Here is a 15,784-nt window from a genome sequence, read left to right on the forward strand (position 1 = left end):
GGAGCATCCTCCCAGAGGCAGAGCAGCGAACATGCTCCTCCCCCCATGGCCTTGATGCTGTACTTCTCTACCCCTTCCATTTTAGTCAACAAATGGCAGCCACAGAAAAAGAGGCGGGAGACCAGGCAGGCGGGAGACCAGGCAGGCGATGCTGAGAACTGAACTACAATAGGGACCATGGCAGACAGACAGTACCCACGGAAGAAAAAGGATTAAAATGATTTAGATGTTAAACAGCGAAGAGAGAAGGAAAACTCTTGACTTGTGTTAGGACAAATGTTAATAAGTAGATGCAACAATTAAGACCCTCACTAGTATTTTAAAAATGCTATTAATTCAAATTGTATTGTGGAACAGTAAGTAAGTGACAACAGAATACAGCAGTTTTGGTCTCAACACCAGCTGAATGGAAATGAACTAAAGCGAAGAAGATGATCCTGGGGAAAGCTGTGGGAAAGTATAGGGAAGAGATTATGTTCTTGCGAGCTTTTAGGAAGATGTTTAGCTGGATGGTGGTAGCCAAACACGGACACCGTCCCACCCCATGTGGCACTGGTGTTCCTAACTGTCTGGTTACTGCCACTCTCCACCTTAGGAACTTCCGTACGACGCTCTGCGGTACATGACCGGGGAATGCAATTACGGAGGCCGGGTAACTGACGACTGGGACCGGCGCACTCTGCGCAGCATTCTCAACAAATTCTTCTGCACGGACTTAGTGCAAAATGCAGATTACAAATTTGACTCCAGCGGCATCTATTACGTCCCTCCTTCCGGCGACGTAAGTATGCCCCCTGTGAGAAAACTAACTCCTGGGGGCCGGCGCCATAGCTTTCACTGGTGGTTTCCCACCAGACTTCCTAATGTGGTGGTTCATCCTCGTCTTGATTCTCTAAGCTAGGTAGGAACAGCTCACACACAACGTGCAAAGTGAGTTAGGAGTCTCCTGTTCACTGTGATGTGGGACAGTTTCCCTAGTGGCCTGAAACTCTGTCATCATGGGCTGGGTGTTTGGGTAAAAAGACTTGGCCACAATTAAATGAATGTACACATGATGGGGGGGGTGTCCTAAAATATTAGCAGTAGTAATCATTAACATTTACATCACAGTTAGTTTTAGTTAGTGCTAAGTTATGATCTCAGTGCAGCATCAAATAACATTGTGTCGTTCTTTTATACCTCCACAAACGAGGAAGCAGATTCATTAAGTTTGATTAGCCGGTCAGAAGCCGCCAGAGCAGGAGGCGGAGAGAACCACTTGTGGCTCAAGGCCACCGCTCTCTTCCCCTCTCCCAGTCCCATGGACTGCCTTCAGAATAATAACACACAGTTTCTTTCAAAGGCTTTCTAGCATACTCCAGTCACTTTTCATCTGACCTCTAAGGTCAAATAACACGCACTGAGGGTGGACCCATGGCCACATGCATGAGAGACATGCAACATCCCCTGATAACTCCAGCTCATCATCTACTAGGCTGATGCTGGGAATAACCAGATGCATAAAGATGAGTTGTCCGGTGTTAATAAGGGATGTGTATGTGACAGGACCCGCACCATAAAACTCCCAGTGATGAGACCTCCATGGCCATCCATTCCTGGAAGTTTCTGTATGATTACATGAGCAGTGTGAAGCATGACCTTTTCATTGTCAGATTTTTTAAAACATTTATTCATTTTTATGTTTATGAATCTCACCCATATGTAAGTGCTCCGTGTGTGTGCGATGCCTGAAGAGGCCAGAAGAGGCTGTGAGATTCCCCTGGAACTGGAGCTGTAGGTGGTTTGTGAGGTACCTGTTGTGGGTGCTGGGAACTGAACCCTGGTCCTCTGCAAGAGCAGCAGGTGCTCTCAACTGTTGAACCATCTTTCCAGCCTCAAAAAAAGATACATTTTGATACATGTTCATATAAATATGAAATATGTGCACATATGAATAAAAAGATGTGTAATGTGAGTGATGGGTATCTCGGGATAGCAACACTTAGATAACCTTTATTTCTAAGTCTAGGTGTATTTTCCATGACGAGAGTCAACTGGAATAAACCAGAAAAGATTTTTTTTATTATTTATTATAATAATATATAGTATTATTATAATAATAATAAGATTATTTTAATTATGAGAAACTAACAAGAGAATCATAATAATAGTCACCAGCAAGGTGAATGTGGAGGGGACACCGATAATCCTAGCACTGAATAGGTTAAAGCAGGAGGATTAAGAGTTCAAGGCCGAGCAGGTCACAGTGGTTCACAGCTTTAATCCCAGCAGAGGCAGAGGCAGGCGGATCTCTGAGTTTGAGGCCAGCCTGGTCTGCAGAGCGAGATCCAGGACAGCTAGGGCTACACAGAGAAACATTGTCTCAAACAAAGAAACAAACAAAAACAAAAAAACAGAGTTCAAGGCCAGACTACATAGTGAGGCCCTGTCTCCACACTCAACAAAAAAAAGTCACCAGGAAAATGTGATACAAAATTTGTCTAGCAATACAGAAATATTGGGGTAGACAGTGATAGAGCCTTTTTCAGCTCTTAGTGAGCATGTCTTAGGCGACCAGGGTCCTGGAAAACTGATAGCTACCAAAACTGCTCTGAGCCAGTGGCTTTCAAGGTCTTGTCTTTCAAATTTGGAGAATGAAATTCACAGACGACAGAGGGTGAGTTTTAGGGTTTTGTGTTATTTTATGATTTGATTTTATTATTATTTTTACATCCTACCACAGTTTCCCCTCCCTCCTCTCCTCCCGGTCCCTCCCAGCAACCTCCCCTTTGCCTGCTCCCCCGTCCACTCCTCCTTCATTCTGTTCAGGAGAGGGCAGGCCTCCTGTGGTTATCAACAAAACATGGCTTATCAAGCTGCTGTGAGACTAAGCACCTCCCTGTGTACTTAGACTGAGCAAGGCAACCCAGTATGAGGAGTGGGGTCCCAAAAGCCAGTAAAAAGTCAGAGACAGCCCCTGCTCCCTGAATCCTACAAGAGGACCAAGCTATACACTTGTAACATACATGCAGAGTGCTTAGGTCAGTCCCATGCAGGCTCCCTGGTTGTCGGTTCAGTCTCTGTGAGGCCAAGGAGCCCAGGTTGGTTGGTTCTGTGAGTTTTCTTGTGGTCTCCTTGACCCCTCTGTCTTTTAGAGAGTTTTTTTTTTTTTAATAGATTCATAGGTGAGGCCTTAAGAAGGATTGTAGACAGGGAGAGAGGGAGGGAAGGAGAGAAAAGAATAAATAAAGTAGAGGCCCTGGGGATGTCCGTCAGTGAACTCTTAGTCTGGGAGCTATTTAAAGGGCTTGTGCGGCAAGGGCGTTGAGGGATGCGAAAGGAAGTGAGGTGCCGAGTTCAGCTGTCCAAACCCAAGGCATTCAGGTGGCTCCTCTGAGTTCCAGGCAGTCCTCACAGAGCCTCTAGGCAGGGGTGCTCAGTTCCAAGCAACCACAAGACAATGGATGCAGAACTCCCTTCTGGGGTTCTGGCCTCCAGCAAAGACATCCTCGGAACTGATGCTTCACCCTTGCCCACGTTTCTGTCTCCCATTGTCATTGCTAGGACAAGTTTCTAAATTTTATTGCCAGAAATCTCTCTTCTCATTAATAGTAATAATAATAATAAAATTTTAGCTGAATGGCACCTTACCTTTTTCTCTCAAAATTTGCCCATATTGTTGTTAGCCCTGGGCCTGGGCTGAAAGACAGGGGAAGCATTCGGCCTGCAGTCTCACAAGCTCATTCTCCCCGTGGCTCGAGGACTGAAAAGCACTGTCTCTGAGCCAAGCCCTACCTCACGACTGACATCTAACCTCCCGACTTTCTCGCCGTTCATCTTGGCAGCACAAAAGCTACATCGAATACACGAAGACCCTGCCACTGATCCCAGCACCGGAAATCTTTGGGATGAACGCCAATGCCGACATCACTAAGGACCAGTCGGAGACCCAGCAGCTGTTCGATAACATTCTCCTTACCCAGGTGTGTGTCGGGGGGCGTCCTGAGCTGGAGCCAGAGCAGATCTGTCCGCCGCCCCCGCCCCCCAAGCCAGCAGAGGCTCCTGACGGAACTCTGCCAGAGTGAAGGAGCTCTCAGAGCAAAAGGAAAAAAAAAACCCACATAATCCCTTAATTATGGACTTCAGCATAGAGAATGTGGGCATCTGGCATTTTCTTCTCATCAGTCTCGTTTGGGAACAAAAGCATCTCTCTTAGTCTCTTGCTTCTAGGAATCCCAGTTTATTCTGCTTTTATGGCTAAGCCTCGCCCCAAATACAGCACATGTTAAATCCCTTTCATTTCTTTTAGGTGGAAGCCATCATTTTAACTATACCTGGGAAGCAGTTTGGGGGCAGGATCTGCGTACAATTTTACCTGTTTTATTTTCTAGTCTCCTACTGATTTAACAGCAGTTGTTTATTTTATGATTTATCTTTATTTAATATTCCAGGGCATTTCACTCAGTTTGCATAAAAAATTAGTTTTACACTGCTTTATGAGATAACATAATGCTTCAGTACATGATAGCAACATTACAAAATGAATTCAAACGGTTGATTGGTGGAAGGCACGCAGCCCTGTTGGTGGGAAAACATGCCTCCTGTGGGTAGAAGGGTAGAATATAAAGCGTGGGCAGCAGTCAGTGCAGTAGACAGTTGTTCACCCTGACAGTGAGAGACAGTCTCTCTCTTCAGAGGTGAGCCACACCTGCTTGTTGGTAAGTTTTAAAAGCAAATTAATCTAGATGCCAAGAGTTCCCGTGGAGATTAAATAAATTTTCAATAAACTAAGAATGCACACCGGTTTGGTCAGGCAGATATTCCGATAGTGAATTCAGGTGTCTTCTGACCTCTCAGAGCGAAACGGTGATGGTTCCTGTGCTGCTGCCCCTTGCTGGCCTTACTCTGAGAGCTTTGTGTATAACGTGTGGTAGATAGATAGGGCAGCCCAAGGAATGAGCGGCCTTTGCTGGTCCCGTCTTACAGTTAGGAAACGGAGACACAAATGGATTGAGTAGTTTGACCAAAGTTGGGTGGTCCAGTCTCAGGACCAGACTCGAAGCCAAGCAGTCTGGCCCTCACTGGTCTTGTGCTCTCCTTCGGAGACCTAAGATGCCGAAAAGGCCGAGAACCAGGAGGATGTGGGGTGTGTTATCGTGAACGCACAGGTCCACGAAGCCCGCACGTCCAGTTTCTGCTAGTTGCCATTTTCTAATAAGGCAATAAGGACAAAGGCTGTTTTTAAAGCCCATTTCACACACTGATGGCATGAAAACCTGTTCTTAGCAGAGCACACACAAAAGTGTGTGAACAAGCATGAATAAGTCAGTCCTGAGGAACACTGACTACTTGTCATACATGATAGCCTGATGGTAGGACTATTTCAGTGGTGCTTTATTGAAACTGTCTGGTGTGTGTCACATTGCAGAACCCATAAAACAGTGTGCTCATTCCAACAGAAAGTGACTCAGAACCGAACAAATACGTTTCAATACACCAGGGTATTGCCTCAGTATGTGATTAAACAACCTATTTCAACATCCCTGGACTCCGATTTGTGAGTGTGACTCTCATGATGGGTAGGCAGTGGCACTTGAGTCACATCTCAGAGGCAGAGACCAGAACTGCAGAGCTCTGTGAGCTAGTTAATGATAACAAGACTTTTGCACTAATGTCCTTAGCTAAAACATTCTCAGAGAAAGATGGAAGAGGCAGGTACCAGAGTCGAGAGTGTAATTTTTGCAGTGATCTTTTGTTTATGCTTAGTGGTCACACTATTTCAAGTAGGAAACTTATAAAACCAATATGCTGTAGGCTCTCTGAAAATGCCAAATTCTGCAAGGTCTCCTTCAAAATAGATCACACAGATCTTTACTCAATAAGAGGAAGACAATCCAACCAGATGAGGTGGTTCACACACGTAATGCTAGCATTTGGGAGGCCAAAGCAAGAGGGTCTCAAATTCAAGGCCTGCTTGGGCAAGCCAGTGAGCCACGCACCCCGTCTCTTGAGTGTGTGTTGTTTGGGGTGTGCGTGCGTGCGTGCGTGCGTGCGTGCGTGCGTGCGTGCATGTGCATGTGCATGTGCATGTGTGTATGGGTACCTGCAGAGGTCACAAGATGGAGTCAGATGCCCAGTTGGAATTACAGGAGGTAGTGAACCTCCCAAGCTGGTGCTGGGAACTGAACTTGAATCCTCTGCAAGAGACACAAGCACTCTTAACTGCCCAGCCATTTCTCCAGCTTCTGTTCTGCTTCAGGATAAATAGCAAAGCAGGGCGGGCGGGCTGGAGGCTGAGGTGGAGCTCAGTGGTGCAGTGTTTGCCTAGCACATGTAAGGCCACAGTCTCAATTGCCAACATAGAAGGGGGGAGGGAGGAGGCTAGACCTTAGAAAGCTGTGGCTGGCGATCGTGAAAGCTCTAAGGAGAGGAAGTAGCGATGAAAAGCCAAGCTAAACAATTACAAACGAGCAGCGCCCTGTAGCTCCGGATGTTTCATACAGGTCGGTCGAACACCGCTTTCTAAAGCTTACAAGAGCAGCTGTGTGATTTGGGCGGGGTGAGACAGATTTCTGAGTTGCTGAAGTATTTTTCTGACGTTTTTGGTTGGGTGTAGGCCTGGGTTTTTGTGTCGTTTTTGTAGGGTTTGTGTTTTAGGGTTTGTGTTTCTTGCTAGAAAATAGAATGATTTTTAACCTGTTTATACTATTTTATATGTAGGTCAAAATGTAAAGTACAACTTATTCTGTAAATGGAATAAAAAGAAAAAAAATATTTCTTTAGTCTGGGTCCAGCATTCAATGTCTTTTTTCTTCTATTGTATTAAATATTAGTTGTAAACTAAATACCTTAGGACTGTAAAAAGTAATTATTTTATGGGCACAGTTCTTAATTTCTTTTCACTAGCAGGCAATTAAAACTTGCCAACATTTAATTGTTTTATTGTCTGATTTTATAAGCTCCTCTAGTGGTGTGTGACAGGTAGGTAAAAATATAAGAAAAAACGATAGTGTTCACAGACTAGATGTTTAATATTAAATCGTAAAGAAACCAGGAACTGTAAAATAGGAAAAGACACTAAACTCAGTTTTCTTGAGCTGGAAAAATGTGAGCTGGTCAACTCTATTCCAGTTGTTCTTATTTTCCACCAGCAGACCCCTGGCAGTATATCTGTTCTTAAAGGTTTTTTTACAAGCCTTTGCAGAAAATATGAATTCATTGACAAGATGCCACCATAAACATACGAAGCACAAATTACATTGGATGCTCCTTCCTGGCTTCCAATGGCAATCACTAACGCCTGTCCTTCCTCCGTAACTCTGAGCCTCCTTGAGGAGGAGAGCTTATTTTCTTTGCCCTACAGGCTCAGGGAGAACGCTGTGTCTCTGCTGCTGGTAACCGGTGCGCATCAGATATTGACAAATAGATTTTGTGGCAAGCTCTCTCGAGACAGTCACATTTCCTTCTCACGGGTGTTAAGGTTTGTCATTGCCCAGCTGCTTGGTCGAGCCTCAGTGGGCACCAGGTGGTGGGATGTACAAACGTTCTCTTGAGGTCCTGCATCTCCTCTGAACATAGCAGATGCTCTTCCTCCTCCTGCCTCTCACTCATCTTCTCTCAGAACTTCATCCCCCATGACTCTTACATTTCAATACATCTTTTGTGAAGAAGAATTGCTGTGGATATCGCTCTCTATATATAAAACACTGATAGCCAGTGACCAGACAGGAAGTATAGGCGGGACAAGGAGAGAAGAAAATTGGGGAAACAGGAAGAAGGAGGGAGAGACACTGCAGCCACCGCCAGGACAAGCAGCATGTAAAGACGCCAGTAAGCCACCAGCCACGTGGCAAGGTATAGATTTATAAAAGTGAGTTAATTTAAGATATAAGAACAGTTAGCAAGAAGCCTGCCACGGCCATACAGTTTATAAGTAATATAAGCGTCTGAGTGATTATTTTATACGTGGATTATGGGACTGCGGGGCTTGGTGGAACCTGGAGAGAAGCCCTCCAAACAATCAAAGCAACAAAGAATCAAGAGAGTAGATAATCCCTTCTTAGAGTTAACCCAACAGTCTTGACATTTATGAGAATGCTGTAACAGTCTGGCTTGTTCAGTCTCGTTCATCAGGTGCTGGAGCGAAGTCGTCGGATGAAGTTGTAAACGAGGTTGCCGGTGACATCCTGGGCAAACTTCCAAACAACTTCGATATTGAGTCTGCAATGAGGAGGTACCCCACGACCTACACTCAGAGCATGAACACAGTCCTTGTCCAAGAGATGGGACGGTTCAATAAGCTGCTGGTGACCATACGAGAATCGTGCATTAATATTCAAAAAGCCATCAAGGTAAGGTGACCTAAGCGAAGGAATCGCTAAACATTGCACTTTCATCAGCTCAGCAAATAGTCTTAGTCACAGGTGCTGGCATCACTAGTCTTGGTCCTCAGCGTAGAAAACAAGTCCATGCCCTTGATTAGTTTATAGATTTCTGGGAGTAACAGTTAATAAAGAGATGCATAATTACAGCGTGTGCTAGACAGCCCAGCATACTGGGGAAGTGTGTGCTGAGGAGACATTGTGCTAAGCCATAAGGAGCCATGACAAGTAAGCATGTTAGCAATGGAGACAAGTGAAGCATGAAACAAATACAGAATTTTTAAAGATTGTTTATTTGCACTTGTGTGTGTGTGCTCACATGTGCATGTGAGCGAGTGAGTGTGGGTGTGGGTGTATGTGTGTGTACAGGTGCCCATGAAGGCCGGAAGTGGTTGTAGGGTCCCTTGAAGCTGGAGTTATAGATGTTTGTGAGCCACCCTGTGTGGATGATGGAATCCAAGCTCCTGTTCTCTGCTCCAACAGTAAGCACTCTTCACCACAAAGCCATCTCTCTAGGCCCGTATATAATTTTTAAATGATAAAATCTTTAGAAAAATAAAAACAGGGTAAGTCAACAGAGGTATGAGTGCAGAGTTGAGGCAGGCTGGGGCTGACCCTTCTGAGGATAGAGGCCTAAATGATATCAAAGAGGAATGTAGGGACTATTAAGAGAAGAACATTCAGGCAGGTGATTGTAACAGTAAGAGCCAACAGCAGGGTCAGTATGGCCTGGACAAGAAGTACCAGGGACAGGCTGGCGGAACAAGAATGGGATGAGCATGGGGGGGGGGGGGGCAATGACCGGGTCCATGATGGCCTTGTCTGTCACTGCTAGGATCTCCAGTTTTATTTTTAAATACAGAGGCATTAGGGGTTTTCAGGCAATAGTGGTATTTTATATATTTTGAAGCGGATCCCTGCAGCTGCCAGGAACGGTGACAGAGAACACCGGTGAGGTGAGGTATCCGAGCCAAGTGTGGATGTAGCATTGAGGTGAAGAGAAATGGCTGTCTGTGTGCCATTAGGATAACTGAAAGTTTTTAGAGGGGTGAGCAAGTGTAAGGTCTAGGAAAGGAGCAGGTTTGAGGGAGAAAGTCAAGAAAAAATGATAGGGCTATTTCTGAAGTGCTTCCTAGAGTCTGTGAAGAGATGGCTGTTAAATGAACGCATGGGAGTCCTAAAGGGAGTCAGGGTGGGTATAGCTTTCAGTCTGTATATACTGTGTTGATTGTAATCAGAAATAGAATTTATAAATTACCTCAGGCATTTGGTAGCCCTGATGAGCACAGGTTATTTTGGAGTCAATTTCTCCCATTCACTGCCCCCCACAGCAGCGACAAATGTGTTACGGTTTCCTTTCCTGTGGTCGTCTCCAACTGCTCTCTAAATATTTCCTTAGTGTGCAAAATAACTTTGAAAATCATACGGTAGTATTTTCAAAATTCAAATACTAAATAAAATAAATGGCTTGTCAGAATTTATGGAATGCAGTTAGCAGAATACCCAAGGGAAATTATAGTACTTTGCTTAGCTTTTTTAAATCATTGAATGAGATTAATTAAAAAATAAGTAAATGATTTCTCTTAAGAAACAAGGAAAAGGTTGTCCTATAAGTTCAATACCAAGAGAAAGGAACTAAAAATCTAAAGCTGAAGAGGAGAAGAGGGAGAAGGGAAGGGGAAGAATGGGGACGGTGGTAATGAACAAGCCATTCCTGAAATGACATGCTGAGGTACGGAACACCGAGTCTAGTGACGGTGAACTGCATCATCCAAATTCACATGCTCCACCTAGAAGCATTTGCCATGAGAAAATACACAGCACCGTTCAATACAATAAATGGATATCATCAGAGTGTATTCTCTGATCATAGGATAATCAAGTTAGATGTAAAATAACAAAAAGCTAATATGTAATTTCCATGTATTTGTAAGTTCAATACAACACTTAACAATGTACTGCCTAGAGGAAAAAACTAATGAAAAAGTTAAACATGAAGAGCACACCAGTTGGTTATGCAATACCAATTGTCAGCCCTGGAAACATACATACTAGTAACAGTATACAGATTGAGCAGGTTGTACTTAGGAATATATATGTGCATATAAATATAAATATATACTTGTAACAACAAATAATGAAAAAATAAAGAGGCTATGGATTTGAAAGAGCAAGGGATGAAGGGTAGAAAGGGAAGGGAGAGTAATATTATGTGATTAATTTATCTCAAAAATTAAAAAACAAATATGGAAAAAATAAATATAATTTCCATTAAATCATGAACTAACAACATCAGTATGTTAAAAAAGGGGGGGGCATATTTCATACACACACACACACACACACACACACACACACACACACACACGCATACACACACACGTACATATTGTGGTTTGAAAGAAAATGGCCCGCAAGGGGAGTGGCACCTTTAGCAGATGTGACCTTGTTGGTGTAGCGTCAGCAGTCGAGGATATCTAATCTAAAATATTCCAAACTCCCAAGCTCTACAGCTGCAAATGTGACCCTACACATGGAGAATTACATATTTGGTCTCGTAGTCAAAATGTAGATACACTGAAAATATTATGTAAAAATACTTCTAGACTATTGTAAAATATCTATATTGAATATAGATATAATTTTGTTTAGACTTGGGCCTCCCCCCTAACATCTTATTAGATATGTGCAAAAAATACCAATATTTAAGTAATTTCTTAAATATGAGATATTTAAGAGTTTTAGGTAAGGAAAATCTTTACTTGTAATGGACAAGCAGGAAATCACAATATGTACTATAGTCCGAGGTCTGTATCATGAATATCCCAATAAGTTACGAGGATAGGTTACCAAAATGACTCAAGAAACACTCATCTATAGCCTTCTTCGTGTTAAAAAACTGATTGCTGAGCTGCAAACCTGCTCTTTCCTATTGGAAGCCTCCTCTGGCATGTAATATAGAGTGTTCAGTGGTCTGCTTTTAGCTGGGAACGTGACGTTTTGCAGAGGACACCATAAGGGTGCTGAGGACGATGGTTGACCGTGGTCCTCGCTACAGTGTGATCGTGGCTGGGCTATTTGGCAAGAAGCATCAGCACCATTAGATGTTTCTCCCTGACCTGGCTCTTCCTGTTTCTTTCCTGAAAGATCAAAACTAGCTTCTGAAATTGTGGGAACTAAAAGAGAAAAGAGGCCTGGAAGTCTCAGCTTCCAAAGAGTGTTCATTTAACTTTTGGTCTCAGTGTGATAGATAACTGACCTCAGCTGCACACGACATCCCCTATCTCAGGTGTGTTAGCAGGTTTTTCATTCCGTATTTGTTGGCATTTCCAGGTTACACTAGAGGATGATGGTATGGTGCTTGGGAAAGAGACCTAAGAATTTGTCCTGTAAACTGGGTTTCAAATCCCTTTTGCCTTAGCACAGCCATCCTGGCTGACTTCCAGAAGCACCTTGAGTGGCTGCAGACAGACACAGTGGTACAGCCCTTGTTCGGCATATGTGAAACCTCAGGTTTGAGTCAAAGTACCATGAAACCGAATGCTAGGTCAGCTGTGAGCTTTCGCTTTCTAGACTCCAAAAGTGTGTCCTCATGCTCCTTTCCTTTCTGTTTGCCCTTTGTGGGCTTACGCCTTTAAGACCTAGAACCTTTTGCTGCTATGTAAGTGGAGTTTCAAAAGGGTAAGTGAAACTGTGTGTGTTTAATCTACCCAGTTGACTCCAAAATCTTCAGGTTAGTTCAATATAAACAAAAGTAAAACAGAAATGACAACCATAGCCGGTTCAAACACAAGATCAACTAAGCAATAAATAAATAAATGAATGAATAAATAAGTGAATGAATGAATAAATGGATGAATGAATAAATAAAGTTTATTGGTAACAACAACAACAAAAGACTGATTTTTCCAAGTTGATTCTTGCTAAATCCTTTGAGGAAGGAATCTGAAGAGCCTCAGAGCTTCACCATCCACGCCTGGGGGTGTTCATAACAGAACAGGGGCAACTGGACTCACAGCTGGATTTCAGACTGCTTTGACTGTTCAGAGTGCTTCATAGATGCTTCCTAGCTTTATATCCATCACTGTGACTTTAAGAAGGTAGGCTAGGAAGCCTGTACTAATTTGCCTTTAACCAGAGGTAAATTAAATAAAAGGTAGACAATGATTCAGTAGCTACCAAATAGCCATGTATTAGTTAAGACTTTCAACTAAAATTTGGTTAGAGAAACCATTACTCCTTTCCTAAGGAAGGTCTGAAATATTCTGTGCCTTCCTCACAAATCCAAAGAAACGTTCGTTAACAAAGACAGCGTGAAGAAAGCTTTAAAAGAGGCTCCTTATGATGGCCAGTGCTGACTTCACTGAGGTCTGCTGTGTTTCAGGGGCTTGTTGTGATGTCTACAGAGCTAGAAGAGGTGGTCAGCAGCATTCTGAATGTCAAAATTCCAGGAATGTGGATGGGTAAATCCTACCCCAGCCTTAAGCCGCTCGGCAGCTATGTGAATGACTTCCTGGCAAGACTAAAATTCCTGCAGGTGAGTTCATCCATACTAATGCTGCTATCCAGTCTTTTCTGCTTTCTTACCTTCATCAGAATGCTGAGTGAGTGGAGAATGGCTGTCTATAGTCCTGCATATTCCAAGCACAAATGACCTCTACTCAGTAATGTATATGCATGTGTGTGTGTGTGTGTGTGTGTGTGTGTGTGTGTGTGTGTGTGTTTATATATTCTGCATCTTAAGTAGGACATTATTTGATGTCTGACACTCAGGCAAATGACAGCCTTTGGAGAGAGAAACATTGGCATGTTGACTTGTGATAGAGCCCTATAACAAAGCATCTTAGGAAGCCAACAAGCTTGTAAAGAGGCGAACTGTTTCTTCATTGCCCAGCAACTTTCCAGCTCTGCCATCCCCGTCCATGACAGCAGTGACCTCCGTGGTTACTTTGTGGGGTAGTGTGTAGTTGTGTGGGTAGAATCCTGGCTCCTAGTTACTGGCCAGTTGCTGCTTCACTATACATCAGGGGGGAAAAAAAGGAAAAAGGAAAAGCATAGATACAGTGTATATGACAGGAAACTATGGGAAAATTGGGCATGAGGGCTGGCATGTTAAACCCCAGCACTTGGGTTCCTGAGGCAGGAGGGTCATCCACAAATTCAAGGTCAGCCTATGCTACTATCTGGGCTACATAATGAATTCCAGGCAAGGTACAGTCTCTAAACAAAACAAAAACATTGAGAAATAAAATGAGCAACTTCCCTTTCATAGTACAGTCCATCTGATGTACCAGAGTCAGATACTAAAGGACCAAGATGGCTCCTGAAAGCGGAGGTTGAACTGTGGGCTCTTCTAGAGTTAAGGAGTGGACTCATTTCTTCAGAGAGGCTCCTATAGTTTGCTGTTCAGTCACTTGTTATTCAACAGCTCATCATCAAAACCTATGAAATAAATACAGAATTAAGGTGTCATTATATTTCCAAACACCATAAACATTCCCCACCCTACTTGTTTGTGTTCTTTTATGGTACTGTGTAGCTCGAATCCTAATTGGTCTTAATAATAAAAACCCGGAGTCAGATATCAGGGTGAAAGTGGAAAGATCAGAGAAGCAGAGCAGCTAGCCATTAGAAAGACTTCTTACCTCTAGAAATCCTCAGACTGAAAGGGGCTGAGCTACTGTCTTCTCCCACATAATAGTCCTCTCTTGGCCCAGCCATATTGCTTCCTGTCTCCACCTCCCTAGTGCTGGGATTAAAGGCATGAGATCCCAAGTACTGGGATCAAAGATGTATGCGGCCACTGCCTGGCCTCTATGGCTAACTAGTAGCTTAGCTCCACAATCTGATCTTCAGACAAGCTTTTTTTGTTAGATCACAAACAAAACAGCACCACAGCACTGTGTTTTAGTATGTTGGATTTCATGGTATGTAAAGTAGGAAGAAAAACTTCTAAAAGAATATGCTACCATATAGTAATAACTAATTAGAAAAGAGATGAAAATATTACCATATGACCAGACTTTATGGAAATCTGTTCATCTGTGTAACACGATACACTTTGTGACAGTGAGTTTGAGTTCATAATGGTGTGTAGGTCTTTGGGTGAAACCACTGGACATGTATAAAACAGACACCTACATCTGCTTTCATTCACTGAATTCCCAAGCTAGTATGATGGAGACGATGTTGAGTCAGATTTTGAAATCTTGAGAGTGTGCCTTGCTACTCATTGAATGCCAGAAAGGTCATATGCATGTTTGGAGATGCGTTTCATTGATATTGTATTGGAAATCTGTATGACTCTGTTGCTGTATCACTTTTGTCTGGATCTACCATAGCAATGGTATGAAGTTGGCCCTCCACCCATCTTCTGGCTCTCTGGCTTCTTCTTCACGCAAGCTTTCCTAACTGGTGCACAGCAGAACTATGCCAGAAAATTCACGATTCCAATCGATCTTCTTGGGTTTGACTATGAAGTGATGGATGACAAAGAATATAAAAACGCTCCTGAGGATGGTAAGTGCAGTGGCAAAAGGAACCGGCTCATTGTCTGTGCAATGGACAAAGGCATAACATTTTTGCTTATCTTCTCAGCTGTCAAAAAGCAATCATGTACATAATACCCTGAAACAATTCATAAAGCAAACAGAGAAGAAAATAAATTGAGTAGACAAATCTGGATAAAAGATACATTCCCCCTATACTATATTTTCCTCCCAAACTGAGGAAATTAGAAACCATGTGTAGTTAAAGTAATAATAAAATTAACAGTATACAGGCTAATCATCCATAACCTTGTGTCGGCCTTGGGCAATGAAGAGGGAGGAGTTTCTTGAAGACCATACCCAATTAGAAAATCCCTTTTGTATGTATGTATCCACTACTGTTACTTGTGTGTGTGTGTATGTGTATGTATGTTATATATATGTGTGTGTGTGTGTGTGTGTGTGTGTGTGTCATTCTGATACTTACAGCTAATGGTAACATTGTATGTGTGTGTTAGAGAGAAAGAGACACAGACAGACAGAGACAGAGAGAGGAGGGTATATGTGAGTGTGTTCTAAGCACACACCTATGTGAAAATGCCCCTGGAGACCAGAGGATGATAGATGTCCTATATTAGTCTGTAGCTAGAGTTTTCCTGCCTTGCCCACGGTCAGGACAAATCTCTGTCACTCGCCAGTCCCACAACCGCTCAGACCCAACCAAGTAAACACAGAGACTTATATTGCATACAAACTGTATGGCCGTGGCAGGCTTCTTGCTAACTGTTCTTATAGCTTAAATTAATCCATTTCCATACATCTATACCTTGCCATGTGGCTTGTGGCTTACCAGAGTCTTCACATGGTGCTTGTCATGGTGGCGGCTGGCAGTGTCTCCTTCCGCCTTCCTGTTCTTTCTTTTCTCCTCTCTGTTAG

At 43.2% G+C, this 15,784-nt stretch overlaps 1 protein-coding gene across 1 annotated transcript in view; it reads left to right on the forward strand.

Annotated features, from left to right (window-relative positions):
• Dnah7 (dynein axonemal heavy chain 7) overlaps positions 1 to 15,784 on the forward strand; it is a 257,191-nt gene that overhangs the window by 227,818 nt on the left and 13,589 nt on the right. Inside the window, exons 62-66 of the mRNA XM_037210456.1 lie at positions 596 to 781; positions 3,825 to 3,962; positions 8,100 to 8,330; positions 12,745 to 12,897; positions 14,702 to 14,879. Coding sequence (XP_037066351.1) covers positions 596 to 781; positions 3,825 to 3,962; positions 8,100 to 8,330; positions 12,745 to 12,897; positions 14,702 to 14,879 — 886 coding nt within the window. The remainder of the gene's footprint in view (positions 1 to 595; positions 782 to 3,824; positions 3,963 to 8,099; positions 8,331 to 12,744; positions 12,898 to 14,701; positions 14,880 to 15,784) is intronic.

Source organism: Peromyscus leucopus, chromosome 13, assembly GCF_004664715.2.
Source record: "Peromyscus leucopus breed LL Stock chromosome 13, UCI_PerLeu_2.1, whole genome shotgun sequence".
Lineage (NCBI taxonomy): Eukaryota > Metazoa > Chordata > Mammalia > Rodentia > Cricetidae > Peromyscus > Peromyscus leucopus.